The 15,846-nt window shown below is 32.1% G+C and overlaps 1 protein-coding gene across 2 annotated transcripts; it reads left to right on the forward strand.

The window, feature by feature from the left end:
- The first annotated feature begins 563 nt into the window (after positions 1 to 563).
- LOC108562642 (enhancer of polycomb homolog 1) lies at positions 564 to 13,852 on the forward strand. 2 transcript variants are annotated; one of them, XM_017921050.1, is made up of 8 exons: positions 564 to 1,407; positions 10,361 to 10,499; positions 10,961 to 11,202; positions 11,278 to 11,889; positions 11,950 to 12,497; positions 12,559 to 13,139; positions 13,427 to 13,508; positions 13,576 to 13,852. In XM_017921050.1, the coding sequence occupies exons 1-8, from the start codon at positions 1,255 to 1,257 to the stop codon at positions 13,721 to 13,723; spliced, it is 2,505 nt and encodes an 834-aa protein (XP_017776539.1). In that variant the 5' UTR covers positions 564 to 1,254; the 3' UTR covers positions 13,724 to 13,852. The 2 variants fall into 2 exon arrangements, with proteins under 2 accessions (XP_017776539.1, XP_017776540.1); XM_017921051.1 differs by having other exon boundaries at positions 11,281 to 11,889.
- Positions 13,853 to 15,846: the final 1,994 nt, after the last annotated feature.

Here is a 15,846-nt window from a genome sequence, read left to right on the forward strand (position 1 = left end):
ATAATTTTTAATATGTACTTTCACTTGTTCGAGATTATACTGTTGGTTTTGTTTATATTTACGTTACAAAGTTTCTAATATTTTGATTTTGATTAAATAAATAATTCCCACTTGTGATGTGGTGGTGTTTTTATGGTTCTAAAGTGGGAATATAAAATGTTTGGAAACACAGTTTAAAATATATTTTTTTTTGGTATAGGCAACCCGTTGTGCATTAATCATTCAAATTTTAATTTTTAGAATTGAATTATTCAGCCTGTACCAGCAGATTTATCATTTGAATTGAAATTTCAGTTTTGTTTTAATTGTGTTTATTTTTATTTTTTTGTTATTCGTGTAGTAATTGATGATGAATGGAAATACTTCGGAATGTGATGTCGTGAGGAAAAGGGAGCAATTTGAGATAGAAGAGAATGTTGTTAGAAACGCAGTATTTGAAATGTTTTGTGGTAGATGTCGTAAGGAGGAAGACGAGGCGAGGCCCAGAGGCCGTTGGTAGGTAGGTCCACGTGTATGATGACGCCGTTTCCGGGTAAGTGGCGCCGTCGTGGCGTAGCGGGGATTACCCGAAAGTGAATGGTGTACCCCCTCCATCGCGTAGTAAGTCAAGGGTTGGAAGGGAAATTGGTGGAAAATACGTGATGTCAGTGAAATTCGTTTGGTGGGAATCGTGGAAAAGCGTGCAGTCATCAATTTGGATGGGTGCTGGCGACTGCTGGCCATTGCGAAACGTTTGATTTCGGGGTTTGTGTACGTTCGGTAGTCGTCGTAACTAAGAACGAGTGTAACTAGTACGTTGGTCAAATGAATGTCAGTGGATGGGAAGACAAATGTGATAAGTGAATGTGCTGGGTGTTCTGGGACCGGTGTCGTCTGTCCCATCGAAAATGTCGTTCAGTTTTGAAGCGATCCGGTGTTGTTATGTAGTAAATTGGACATTCCGGTGGTTGTCGGCATGAATGAGTACTGCGCTAGTCAGTGCGTGTTCGCTTCCCGCGCACTGCATGTTCCTAGTAAATGGTTTCATGGCAGGGCCGCCATGATGGCTTTCTGTAATACACGCTCAACATGGAAAGTTTCAACACTGTTTTACTGTATTTGTGACTGAGTGAGTGTAAACAAAAACAATGGGAACGTACTAGAGAACGTCAAGTATCGTTTAGTGTCCGTCTTGGACGGCCCGAATCCCGGGAAAGTCCCCTAACAGGATCATTTTATGTTGGCCTTGTCGTATCTCTTTCCCTGTCAACAAAGATGTCCAAGCTTTCATTTAGGGCGAGGGCCCTGGATGCAAGCAAGCCTATGCCCATTTACATGGCAGAGGAACTCCCGGATCTTCCTGATTATTCAGCGATCAATCGGGCAGTTCCTCAAATGCCATCAGGAATGGAAAAAGAGGAGGAATGTGTAAGTTTCGAACGTTCTAATTCAGTCCCGATTCCGACGTCTCTGCCCTCCATCTTGTATTCGCTTCGCGCTTACATGCGCAACCGGCATAAACATATTTCAAAATCCTTTTCTTACAATTAAACCCATAAATTACCTTTGCAATATCGGATTTACGCGCAATATTCAAATCTAGATCCACACAAGTGTCAGTCTCGAACTGTCACCGATCTATTCTCACTCATCTTTCGCACCCCTCCAAAAACATCTATCCAACCATCATCCATCCGTCTAATCTACGACCACTCGATCCAAAAACGTGTGCATTCAAAACAAAAACACTAATTCTTCACTCAATAAACCTGATGACAACAGTTGTCTTACTATTGCAAAATTACCAAAACAATCATAATTCCATCCACTGTAATAATTTGATGACAATCTCTTAAATATGAATTACAAATAACAATATAATCAAAAGTTTAATCATGCAAACAAAATAACTGAATTCCAAGGAAAATATTCAATGAACACAAATGTTACCCATTATGATCAAGGGTGTAAAAGCAATTTAAAATCCATTTCCCCAAAATGTGTTTCCTATTTTTTCAATATTTTCTTGTTATATGTAATTTATTTAAATAATAATGAATGAAACTGCACATCTAATTATAACATATATTAGATTCTTGAAATTTAAAACAATTGTTTATCATTCTTTGATTTGAATACAATAAAAAGTCGAATACAATTGTATATAAGTCAGCAAAATATTCAGAGAAAGTATTTCTATTGAAAAAAAAAAGAAAAAAGGTTTTTGACAATAATGTACACTCTAAAAAATATGCTGTACCTAATATATTTATAAATTAATGTGTTGATGCATTAGATATTTATTTTATGAAAATATTTTTGAACTAGTGGAAAGATCTTATTTAAATGGTTTTTAATGATTGACTTTATTACTAATACATATTCAATGTTATTTGCTTTTGTATGACTGGTGCAATAAATATTATTATTATGTTTTTTTAATGTGGAATTAATTTACTTAATTCTTATGGTTTTAATGAATTCAGTTTAACATTGACTTAATTATACAGTGGAACCTCGCTTAACGAGTTCAGTCCGTTCCAAAATTTTCGGATTTTTACTCGTATAGTGAAACATATTCAAAAATACACATGATATGGTATATCCGGGACTTCTCTTCTAATCGCCACTCGTTAAGCGAGTCATTTTTCTTACAATTCTCGTTTCTTACGTTCCACTGTATTACATTTTATATCAAGTTTTTCAAAAGATCAGATATTTACTTCAAATAACAATTTTTGTATTTCAATCAATTCGCTCTTGATTTAGTACTTTTGTACTAGAGCAATTCAATTTATTTTACATTCAACGCTAATCAAAACACTTCAACGTCCAGCATCATATACGTTAATTTACGAATCTATAATGGAATTACCACTTGATCTAAATAAATTAAGCATTATTCGTGAATGAAATTTATTAAACTGCGAACTAAAAATTCAACAAAATCAAAATGATGGTATGCAAATTACATTGCATATGAATACAAATAATAAAAAAACGACCAAAAATATTATGTTTTATTAAAGAAATTATCAATTTTTGCTTGGACAGTTATAAATCTTCTTCTAACAAGTTAGAGCTTTTAGAATTTTGTTCGTAAGTCCGGGAATTCGTACTAATTGTAAATTATTACAATTTATACGATTCTTCCGAGTATTAAATATTAAAATTTATGATAAAATTCAGTAATTTTTGGAGTAATTTTAATTTATTTAATAAATAAAACTATAATTTGTTATTATTTGTTATTACATAATTTATACTTTGAATTGATGTATTTTATTAAAAAAAAAAACTAAAAAATATTAATATTTGAAACATTAAAAAAAGAATTATTACAAAGGTCTATCAACCAAATATCAAAATTGTATGCATAATAATATTTATTTATTTTTTTTAAATATCATTTACTTGTGTTCAAATAAATGTTGGTAAATATACTTTAAAAATCATCTTAAAACTACCGAAATAATTTGTTATGAAATGTTTACTTCAATTTTGTGTGATTAGAATCATTCGTAACCTCTTATAGATAATACAGTAGCACGAGATCGTATAAAAAATAGTATGAGTCATTGGAAATATGAACTGGAATTACATACTTTTTTTTATACTACTCTGTTCATTAAACATTGACATACACAATTCCATGCAATTTCCTATGATATCATTAATGATATATGAAACATATAACATGCAATTATATTAACGAACCTTAAATGGATGAATTCTGAGCTAATTAATCGTAGTATTAATAGTATTTTTACTACTAAATTTCCTCTATATTTTATACGAATTATAAAATTTGAAGTTTAACTTCTAAACATTGAAGGAAGTGTAATGTGAAAGTTGCATTAAAATATTGATAATTTTAATCTAAAATTTCAAAGGTTTTTTTTTAAATATTTTTTGTGCTTTATCAAATTTGATTATTTCATAACTAAGAGCGTGGATACGCGTTCAGTAAAATCATATTAATGTCGACACGAAATGCTATTCCATTGTTTGCCTACCCCCAATGGCTATGCTATTTTTATAAACCCAAAATCAATATTGGCTTATAATGAATTCAATCATCGATTGGATTATATGCACTTTGGCTTAGTACCGTAGCGTCGTTTTTATTCCCTAATATATATTGTTAAAATTGAATGAAATATATTTAATAGTATAGTTCAAAGTGTCATTCTTTTCAAATGGTAAAATTTGTTTCCTGTTTTTGTAACTTTATAATAAGCGTTGAACAAATGGGCTCATTAATTAGTAGGTGAACGAGATTATTGCGTAAATGAAATCCCAGTGAGCCAATTACCAACTTGCTTTGCGAATGCGAACTGAAATTATCTCATTGAAATTTCGTAGAAATTAATTCCCGAACAATATGTTGTATCACATCAATCGGACGTCGCTCTACGTGCGTGGATGTTAATCACTTTTGGCGCCAAAACATATTTCTGTGGAATTCTCGAAATTGAGTAACAAGTAGTGGCTGCAGGTGTTGAAAATAAATAAATATTTCTTTACCTGAGTCCATTTTGGTAAATGCGAAGAATTTTCATGTCTCGAGGACAAAAAAAAAATACAAGACGAGAGGTAATTTTCTTTGAATTTAGATGCAATTGTGAAAAAGAATGTATTGTATTGTAAAACTTTCTATACCAGTGTTCTTCAACCCAAAAGTTAATGTGGGCCGGAAAATAACTTTTTTTAAATCCTTTGTGTGCCAGTGGTTCCAACGTGGGACCACATAAGGAGTAATTATTTCCAATTAAACAATAATAGAAAAATTTGATTATTTATAAATTTGTCCAAGATATTGACAAAATTAACAAAGTGTTAAAAGCGGAACGGTGACAACATTATGCTAGAAAAATTACTATTGTGAAAAAATAGCTCTATATTTTTATTTTTTTGCGTGACTAGTGGTTGAGAAATGCTGCTCTTCTCAAAGGATACCTCGCATAGTGCGGGTAATTGTTTCCGCCAATATTCTTAATTTTTTCTGAGTACTTTAAAACCACATAAATATAAACAGTAAACATTAGTTTGTGTCAGAATTTATATTCCTTATTATAAAGTAGAAATGTTTAAATGAAAACAACGATGATAGTTAAATTATCAATGTTAAAGTAAAATCGAGTTAATATAAAATATTATGATGTAGGAAAATTTAGAGTGAAACAGGATGTAATTACCTTCCCTCCTTTTTTTTTTAATTTTCTTTTCTTGACGGCGGGCTGCAATTTAATTTATTATAGTCGTAGCTCTAACTACACCTTCTTTTTTTAAATATTTTTTCTAATGGAAATTGTGACTCGGCTTTTTCCACCCTCATACGGACTCGAAATGCGATCAATCAAAAATTACCTACGCGAGGGTGATATACCACGTAATTAGCTTCGCCCAAAACTTTACATTCAGTCTACACTCTACTGCAAAGATTTAGTTTGCGTAATTGTAAATATAAGTTTGTTTCAGAAAAACGTTACTGTATAATGGGAAAAAAAATAATTTCAGAATTTATTTTCCCAATTAAAATTGTTTGTTTTGCAATTTTATTGAATGCAAGACTGATCGAAGCAGCACTATTTGAGGTATTGTTGAATATATGTTTAGTTCTAGTAAATGTGACAAATACGTAAATGTTGTTGATTAGATAATACAAAAAACTTTATATAGGAAGTATGTGTATTTATATTGACAACCTATTTCGACATATTAAATGCCATTGATTAATGACATTTACATTTAATGTGTAAAAATATGTAATGTATACATTAAAAAGAAAATTTATGTTTCCATAACTTCCTACAAGTTATTTTTTCAGTTAAATATAACGCGAAATGTGTGGGCTGTGAGTAGTAGCTATGACTAGTATAGCAAAACTTACTAGTTATAGTTATTATTTATCAAAACAAAAAGTTCGACTATAGCAAATGAAATATGATATATATCATTTACTAAAGTAACACTACACATAAAGAATTACTTTTATATGAAAATAGTTCGAAAGTTAATTATTTTTGAACTCTCTGCGGAAAACAAGAAAATGCAATTATACGAATGGTTTTACTGCCTATGATGGTCGGACGATGTGTATAATTCAGTATGAGACTTAATACCAAGACAAGACGAGTACAGTTTCTAGACACATAGAAAAGGGGAAACCCATTTCAATTTTAATTAACGCAAACCGAGACGTTCGGAGAAAGAAAACCGCGATTATCCATAACATGTGCTTTCATTCCGCATTTGTATCCGCACGGATTAGTTACACGCTTTATGTTACTTTCAATTCGAAATTGTAAAAGAGGCTTATCTCCTTATTTTTCCCTTTTTCTTGGGTTAAAACCTTTTTTTTTTCTGTTAAGCATTGTAAGCGGCAAGTCCCTTTTCCATTTTTTTTTCTTTCTTAGAATTTATATCTCAAGTTTTCAGAAATTGAATCTCTCGAGAAGCATCCTCTCCAGTAACCCATCTCAGCATTGCGATAGGTTTATGACCGTTACGGGATGGAGAAACATTCTTTATGTATATTACTTTTCATATTTAATATTTTTGATATTATCATTGAGTTTAGCGCTTAGAGAATATTATGATCTGATAATTGAGAATAAAATGAAATGTGCTTTACATTAAAAAAAGAACTGGATCTATTACAGGTTCTACTAATAATTGATTTCATGATTAAAATAGCTGTCTTATAATATTAACACATACAGTGGAACCTCGCTTTACGTGCACATGGATTAACGAGCATTTCGGTTAATGAGCATGACGAGTGACGAGAAGAGGTCTCAAATTGTGCGTCTGCTACATCATTTTCAAAACTTTTGTTCATATATTATTTGTATTTATATTTGTTATTTGTGTTTTTGAAAAATTTAATAACACTTGCATAGATATGAAAAGCAAAATCATTAAAAAAGCGAGACCAAGTTATACTTTGTTTTACCGACATGGAACGCTTTTTCGTATTTTACATTAGTTTATATGGGGAAAATTGTTTCACTATACGAGTAAAAATCAGGAATTTCTGTAACGAATTATGCTCGTTAAGCGAGGTTCCACTGTATTGCATAAAATAATGACTTTTGTCAGATTAAAGGAACACAAATTCAAAATAAATAATCATAAATTATGAACTCTTCCATATAATTAACTAAATAAGTACATATTTTTATAATCATGAACATTCTATAAATATTATTTATTTTTATAACTGATTATAATATTTCTCATGTAGTGTCATACTAACAAAAGGGTAAAATTATGAATATTGACTTTTTCTAGTTTTGAAACTTTTGTAAAACTTAGTATTTGCACTGTGCGCTAAATATCTTAGTGAACCATGTTAATTTTTGTTATGAGCGACCCAATCATTTTGTTTGTCCCAAAAAGTATCTGATACAAAAAAAGTAAAATATACTAATAAATGGGAATATTTTTAAATTGCGATAAAAAAAAAACGTTTTCAACGTAACAGTTTCTGTTTTATAATGTTATAATAATGTCACTTGCATCGATAATTTACTGTCTTTCTGCTCGTTTGATGTTTTAATTTTTCGTTTGATTTTTAATTTAGAAACTATTATTGAAAAATTTCCGTGATGCAACGCTATCACTGGTATAACGAGTACCCTTTGTGATATTTCTCTATGTTAATATATAATTTTTTCTTTGGAAACCACTGATAAATATTACAAAATACTCTTGTTGGACTTCGATGACTACTATGGATAGAAAAATGTTAAATACAAGGTAGACCTCAGTTTACTTGTACACAAATGTACGTTAATTAGTTTTAAAATTATTGAAAAAGACAATTTTATTGTTTAGCTTATATCAGTGTTTCCCAAAGTGTTATACGCGTATCCTCTGGGAGACGGGAAGAGTTTGATATAATTTGAATCCTCAACATTCAAGATTATCTTCATGAGTTTTTGACATGATCGGCTGGTAAAATTTATGCTGAAATTATACTGAGAAAAGCATTCAGATATTTTACAAGTGGACCTGAAAAACTATATTCATGTGATTTAAACAAAAATAAGATACAACGTCCATGCCAGAAGGTTTATCTCAAGCGGAAAAGGAGCAATTGTTGGAATTAGCTACAGACGGATTATTAAAAACTAAGCATAAGGAGAGTACTTTAACATCATTCTGCTTGCAAATGCAACATGTGTATCGAGTTTTAACAGAGAAAGTCCTGAAATACATCTTGCATTTTTCAACTTCATATTTATGTTTGTTATTAAAGTATATGCGATTTTTTTTTTGACGAGGGGTGCAGAAGGGTTGCACAGATGTCGAAAGTTTGAGACTTATATGTATATGTTTCTACGTTATTTTGTTACATATTCGACTCTTCGTTCGTACGAATGTACATTTTACTGTTCACCCACAACATCGTATGTATTAATATAATTCAGTTTAATTTCGGTCGTACCGTGAGATTATATATTTATTTATCAGGCAGAGGTCTTTCTGTCCAAGATTATATATTTATTAAAAAAGAAAACAAGTTTCAGCTAAAAAACAAACAGATAATGCTTGAAATTGGCTAGAACGAACTTTAAATGGACAATATGAATACTACATGTCGACTGTCTGTTCGTTCGTACGGATATTTGAACGTGTATATATGTAACAGGAAATTAATAATTTCAATTCGGATGCCATCTCGCGAATTCATGCATTGCTGTGAGCATATATATATTTTTTTTTTCAATTTTTCAAACCGGTATTTTCTATTTACCAAGATTTGTATTGCCATGATTTGGCAGAAACATTTGCTTGGCCATATGCCATTTGCGCCAATGGCAGTTCACGCAAAATAAAAATAAATAATATTTATACTCGATTACATAAAAGCTCGTTAAATATAAACCGTTTAAACATTTTCTTATTATTGCTTCAAAATTTATTTTATCATATTTTTAATTGCATACTTTAAATATTAATATAATTATTATTAATATAATTTTTATATGAAGTTATTTAAGAATAGTACATGAAAACATATAATGAAATAGATACGGTACGCATTTTTATTGGACCAAAGAGATATTGACCGAAGTCGTTTTGCCCAAGGTATTCAATTATAAATTTTATATAATTTTGTATATTGAAATTCTCGCTTTTCCAAAGGTTGATCGGGAATTTTTTTTAGACAACTTCTAAATGTATTACTTGTAATGGTAATACTTAAAATAATTAAGTACAAATAAGTCAGTACATATATTTTCAATACAAATAATATACAATTAATTTAACATGTAATCAAATACATAATAAGAATGTTCCACATAGCCGCCGTCTGGTTCGATTTACATCATTGTAAGTTCATACTTATGTTTGTACGTTTGGTCGGAGGCTATGAGATCGAACATTAACTTAAGAAAGAACACTATACAGCAAGAAATACTTACTATTTTAACCCTATGTCGTCTGACTATACCGGCACATTTAAGTCACTATTTAAATTATAAACAGACGTGAAACAGATCTAAATACTTAAATGTAATCTTTATATTGTATACAAATATGATTTGTTTTGCAATAGGAAACACCAAGCGAGTATAAATCTACATTCAAGTAATACTTGTCACTTCTGTTTAGTTTTTTTTTGTATAGCAGAATACAAAAATAATATTGTCACTAAATGTATATATGATCCTTTTTTGTAATCTAAATCACTATAATTCACTTATTATACGTTTTATGCTTAAAATTCAAAATATTGCTGAAATTTAAATGCAACTAAATTTTAATATATTTTAAAAGAAATCCAAAGAAATTTTATACTTTTTTCATTTTAACTATGTTCAGGTAACAAAGGGTTAAAATAAAACACGTTCGATTTGGAATATTCTTTAATATTGCATATTTTTTTTTATATGATTTTAGGTTTTCATTTTATGAATATAAATTACAATTAATTTGTATTCTTTTTTGTATATTTCAATGATTTTGTTTCCGCTAATATGCACTTCATGTTTATGTTGGCGCTATGCAAATATAAATTTTAATTAATTTCCAACATATGGAATTGTAAACAACGGTTCAGCCGCCGGCGCACTATTATTACATAATTTTTCGATTCGTTATATTCGAATAAAAGCATTTCCGGTTATATCTATCAAATAGATTTTATTTTTATTTGAACGGGTTTTTCTTTTCGAAAACGAATCTACCGAATATCGTTATACTAATTGTTGGACAAATATTTGCCTGGGATGAAAGCATTCGTGTTTATTTTCTTGAACAAATAATGTTTAAAATTCTTATATTTCTCATACTTCAGCTCTGGCTACTAAAATAGATGCCTTATTAATAATTGGTGTTTTAGTAATTACTCTTTTTTGTTTTTTAGGAGCATCACCTGCAACGAGCAATATGCGCGGGGCTCATCATCCCGACTCCAGAGGTATCGGACATACCACAACAGGAGGTGTACGACAAACTGTATCCCGCCAACTACAAGCAACCCCGCCAACTCATTCACATGCAGCGTACGTTGTTGTTTCGATAAATATATATTTCAGACATCCAATATATATGTATATTTAAAATAATTAATCTCATTTAGTTAGCAACCCAAATTATAAATGGATAGACAGCTTACGCATTATAATGCACCCACAGCCTACAAAAAAAAAATAGTACACAAAACCATAATTAGATTGTATATTTACATATTTACTCTTTGAGGTGTAGTGGTTGGTACACGCCTTTTGAACATGCCTAGTAAGAATTACGATTTAATTTGGTTTGGTTGACGAAGATGTCTGATTCAGTTATCCAAAAATTTGTTGGGTGTAAAAATTTATGAAATTCTGTGTTAATTTCCATTTTATAATACCAAATACTTGAACGTAGCGTAGTTAGTCGAATAACCTGTACATCAACAATGACTGAAACAATTTTTATGTAGTATAATTCTATATTTTAATATATTCTATTTTGTGTTTAGCTTTTACCATGGAGCAAGACATACCGGATTACGATATGGATTCCGAAGATGAAAGGTGGCTGGACCTTCAGGCGAAAAAGCTGGATTTAAATCCATTGAAGTTCGAGGAGATGATGGATCGGTTGGAGAAGAACAGTGGCCAGACAGTGGTCTCGCTGCAGGAGGCGAAGGCGCTGCTCAAGGAGGATGATGATCTCATTATCGCAGTATTCGATTACTGGCTGAATAAACGCTTGACATTGGTACGATCTAGGAGTAATTGAATGGGTGCAAATTTGAATAGTATTTATATTCTGGTTTTATTTATTTTTTTATAGCAGCATCCGTTGTTATTGGCTGTGAAGACGGAACATAGGTCGGGAACGGCTGTGAACAATCCCTACCTGGCTTTCCGACGGAGGACTGAGAAGATGCAGACGCGGAAGAACAGAAAGAATGACGAAACATCGTACGAGAAGATGTTGAAATTGCGCCGTGACCTTACTAGGGCTGTGACGCTGCTGGAGTTTATCAAACGGAGGGAGAAGATGAAACGGGAGTACCTGCACCTGACGGTGGAAGTGTTTGAGAAGAGATACACTGCCAAGGATTTCAGCGGTTTGGTCGCTGCAGAGGTGATGAACAACAACAAGTCCATGAGACCCGCCTTTACGCCCATTTTGCACAACCATATTACCGACGGGAGCTGGAGAAATAAGGCTATTCATAAAGATGAGGTTATACAACGGAAAGAAAAAAGACAGTACAAGAGGCGTAAGCATAAACCGCACAATCGGATAGCTGGAGCAGTCGGACCCGCTACTATGGAGACAATGAGCGCGGTGTCCTCGGATGAGGAGCCCGTGCCCACTGCCTCCCCAGAACCGGAGGTGGAGGAAGACGAAGGTCAATTCGCCTTCCGTCGGAATAAACTATGTACCTATCACATGGTGAGTACTCTTGTAGTCATTCGATATATTAGAAGATTTATATTTGATATTTTGTTTTAGCCCTTACCATCTGAAGGTAATTGGCCGTGGTGTTCGAAAGAGGAGAACGGACAAGCTCAGAAGAGGTTTAGGTATGCTTTGACATCGCTATCGAATCGACGGTGCGTAGGTTTAGCACGACGCCGAATGGGCAGAGGTGGTCGAGTCATTTTGGACAGACTGGCAATGGATGGCACGGATGACTTTTGGTCGACAGTCGATTATACAATATACGATTCTACTAAACAACACCAGCAGCAGCAGCAGCAGTATAAGAACGAAAGGCGCGAAGTGAAAAGTGACTGTTATTCTAATTTAGATGTAGTTAATAATGTCGCAAGAACTGATATTAAAAGTGAACAGATGGAGGTTAGGACATGTGGTGATGTTAGTAATAGTTATCTACATGCGGACGGTAACTACTTGAAACGAATCAAGGTGGAACCAGCACAACAGACCGTCCCTGCGAACGGTCTATGCAACACGCAGCAGCAGTCCGTCCAGATGCAGGAGGTTAATAGAATACAAAATAAGGATGACGAGGTGTTCAAAGCCTTACGGCAGGAATGGTTAGTTTCATACGCGATGGCGAAACTCTGCTCAACGTTGTTAATGTTTTTCTTTGCGCAGGCACCATTTTCGTCCGAAAACGCCACCGCCCCAATGGTCTCCGCCCAGCAGCTTGTTGCCGGAGGACCACTTCTGTTTTCCCAGTGCCAACGTACCGTTCTCTCTAGAATTGAAAACTCTGGACGAGACGGACGTTTTTACCGATTCCTCTTTTATCAGTGCACCGTATATGCTGGACTATGACATTTCTATGGAAGTGCCGGTGACGGACACGCGGCAAACATCTCCGTCGGAGACGACGACGACGACCACCAGCGCGACCACAACGTCGTTGTCATCGACGTCGTCGTCGTCTTCATTGTTATTCCCGTCGGTTTGTGAGTCTTCCGTGTCTAATCGTGGTGACGCTGTTGATAGTGGTGTAGTGGGCTGCTCCAAGTTTAGTATGTATGACGTGGCGGGCTCCGCGCACCTGACCAAAAAACATTCTTATATTGCAAGTACCTTGACTAGTCCTAAGTTAAATAGTGTTAACGTTCAGCCCGATGTTAAATCAAGAACCCATAATACACATACCATTTCATCATCCAATGCGGATCATTTTATCGGCACAGCGAATGGTATCACACAATTAATGGACGGTGAGTTGCACATAATCATTCATTCATGATTTTAAAAAAAAATTAACATACTTACTAATACAAATAGGATTTTCAAAATAAATACAAAACACGAAACTATATAATCTCAAAGTCAATATAACGATGATCAACAGGTATATATTTTAAAGATATTCCTAAAACATTAAGTCAATTTTGGATTACATTTATTAGGATATATTTTTTTAAATTTATATTATTTAAGAATTAAGTTATTATTTCTATTTAACATTGTTACTAATATATTTGTTTTTCTGTTTCTTATGAAGTTGGCTTTAGAGGAGGGGGGATACCTTATGCGTTAAAGCTGCGAACCTCTGCACACAAAGTATCGATAAACAATAGTCATAGGTATGTCGAATAATTCAATAATTGTCCACTTTTCCGAGATTAAAGTCTTTCATAACTCGTGTTACAGTGCCAACATTTTAGAAATTCCTATGTCTACCGATGCAGATCCAGTGAACGCCCAAGAAGTGAGTCAATGCGAACCAGGCTCATCATCGCCGACCAGCAAAGCCAAGTCTATCGTGAGGAAGAACAATCTTGTGATGGAAGTGACGTGATGCCTAAGTTATAGCCCGCGTTCTAGATGGTACGCGGGACGGCTGAGTCTACGAGGATGGTGGCCGCAAAGGATCAACACGTCGCGCTGTATGTAAAAAAAAAAAACTAAAAGCAAACTCAAAAAAAAACAAACAATATATTTAAAGCCAGGCCAACCTGTATATATGTATATCCGAACAGAACGACATATATATATATATACTAAAAAAAAATATTTTTATTTTCTCTTCATCCTTTCTTGGTGAGGTTTATGTGCGAAAAACAAGCAAAACAACACTCTTTAATTGACAGGGGGTTCATTGTGATTGGAAGTATTTAGACTCTTGATTTGCTTAAGGTAAATAATTAAGAAAATCCCGCTTTGATTTCATGGAGAATGGTTTTAATTATGATTACAAGAGGACAATGATGCTCGACTTTTTATTATACTTACGATTATTCATACTAAAAGATTGGACGTTTACAAAATATTGTCTTAAAATGTATTTATTTATTTCTAATTACTTCCATGATGAATGATATTGCCTTTTATACTACTATCGTAATTATTTTTTATTTAATTTTTCTATTTTTTTTTTATATTGTCACTCTGAACACTCAAGGCGAGGATATATATATTTGCTTTATTTTTTTTTTCTGATGAAAATTATAGTATTATTGTGTTCGGTTTCACTTTCTTGTTAGGGCTTTATAAAAAAAAAACACGTATGTAATAAAATAAACATAAATTTAAAATTTACAAAAAAAATAATATATATGATTAATTAAAAAAAAAAAGTATCAAAAAAGGAAATTGTAAGGACGTGTGAGGTTTTCGTTCAGTTGTATATATATATATAAAAAAAAAACGAATACAAAAATTATATTTGAAAAGGAAACAAAAAATAATAATTATGAAAAAAATTAGTCTTGTTTTTTTTTTTTGTATTAATTAAAATTTCGGAGCTTAGGTAATGTTTTTCTAATTTATTATTTTCTTTCTTGTAATTTTATTATTTGTAATTTACCCACTTAGTCTGTAAGGATATAAAAGAAAAAGAGGCTGTTTAGTATTTTTTAGTAACTTATATATACATTATATATAACAAAAACAATATGACATTATTTTTTACTACGTGCAATGGAAAAAAGCAAAGGATATGTTTTCTTTCTTTCTTTCTTTTTTTGTGTGTGATTAGTACTTATACATGCTGTCTTTTCGGATGAATAATCTTGGATATCTGTTTTGGTTTGCGATTGGCAAAAAGAAAAAAAAATCCGATTTGCACAAATAATATACGACTTGTCTTTCCTAAAACCATTCGTTAATCATGGATTAGCTCATACTTGTTTGGATTAGTTCTATGTGTAAATACTTTTAATTCACAATGTATCGGAAGCTATCTGTCCTGTCTTCTTGGCTTAGATTGAGTCTGCCAGATTCTTGGATTTCATTGTATTTTTTTTTATTTAGTCATTCTGGAATTTATATTTGTTCATTTAATCGAAGAAAGCATGAAGAAGAATCAGTATTTGTGTCAAGTTGGTGTAATAATAATAATAATAACTTTCAATATTTGAAGTCGACTCCATTAGTTTCGTGAATAAGTGTATGTTTTATAAACAGAATAAACTAATTAACAAAGGCTGTTATGTAAGGGAAAAATTATACAAAAAAAATAATAATGAGGAGAGAAACCAATGTGAAATATTAAAAAAAAATAATAATGATGATGCGTAAATTATAAAGCTCTCTTTACTGTTTTTGTTTATCTTCTTTTAGTTCGCAAATCAACAAAGTGAACAATTTAATAATTAATCAACAGCATTATTCAAAGTTTGCGGAAGAACCTGAAGAACATGTTTTTTTTTTAAAGGAGACTTTTAGTTCTGTCGCCTGGTTTTAATTTTAAATGTATATACCTATCAGTATTTTTTATGATTTTGTTTTTCTGTACAAAATTGACCGTTAGTTTTGTTGTTATTCACTCTCGTGTCCATCAACAAAATATGTTGTATATTTGTATAGTTATAGGTACTTAACGAAAAGAATGAACACTTATAAGAGAAACTAACCTAGTATGGAAATCGAATACTATATTTTTACGATGTTGAAATTTGTAGAAATACATTTCAATTATCA

The sequence above is a fragment of the Nicrophorus vespilloides genome, unplaced genomic scaffold, assembly GCF_001412225.1.
Source record: "Nicrophorus vespilloides isolate i.1.1-1 unplaced genomic scaffold, Nicve_v1.0, whole genome shotgun sequence".
NCBI lineage: Eukaryota > Metazoa > Arthropoda > Insecta > Coleoptera > Silphidae > Nicrophorus > Nicrophorus vespilloides.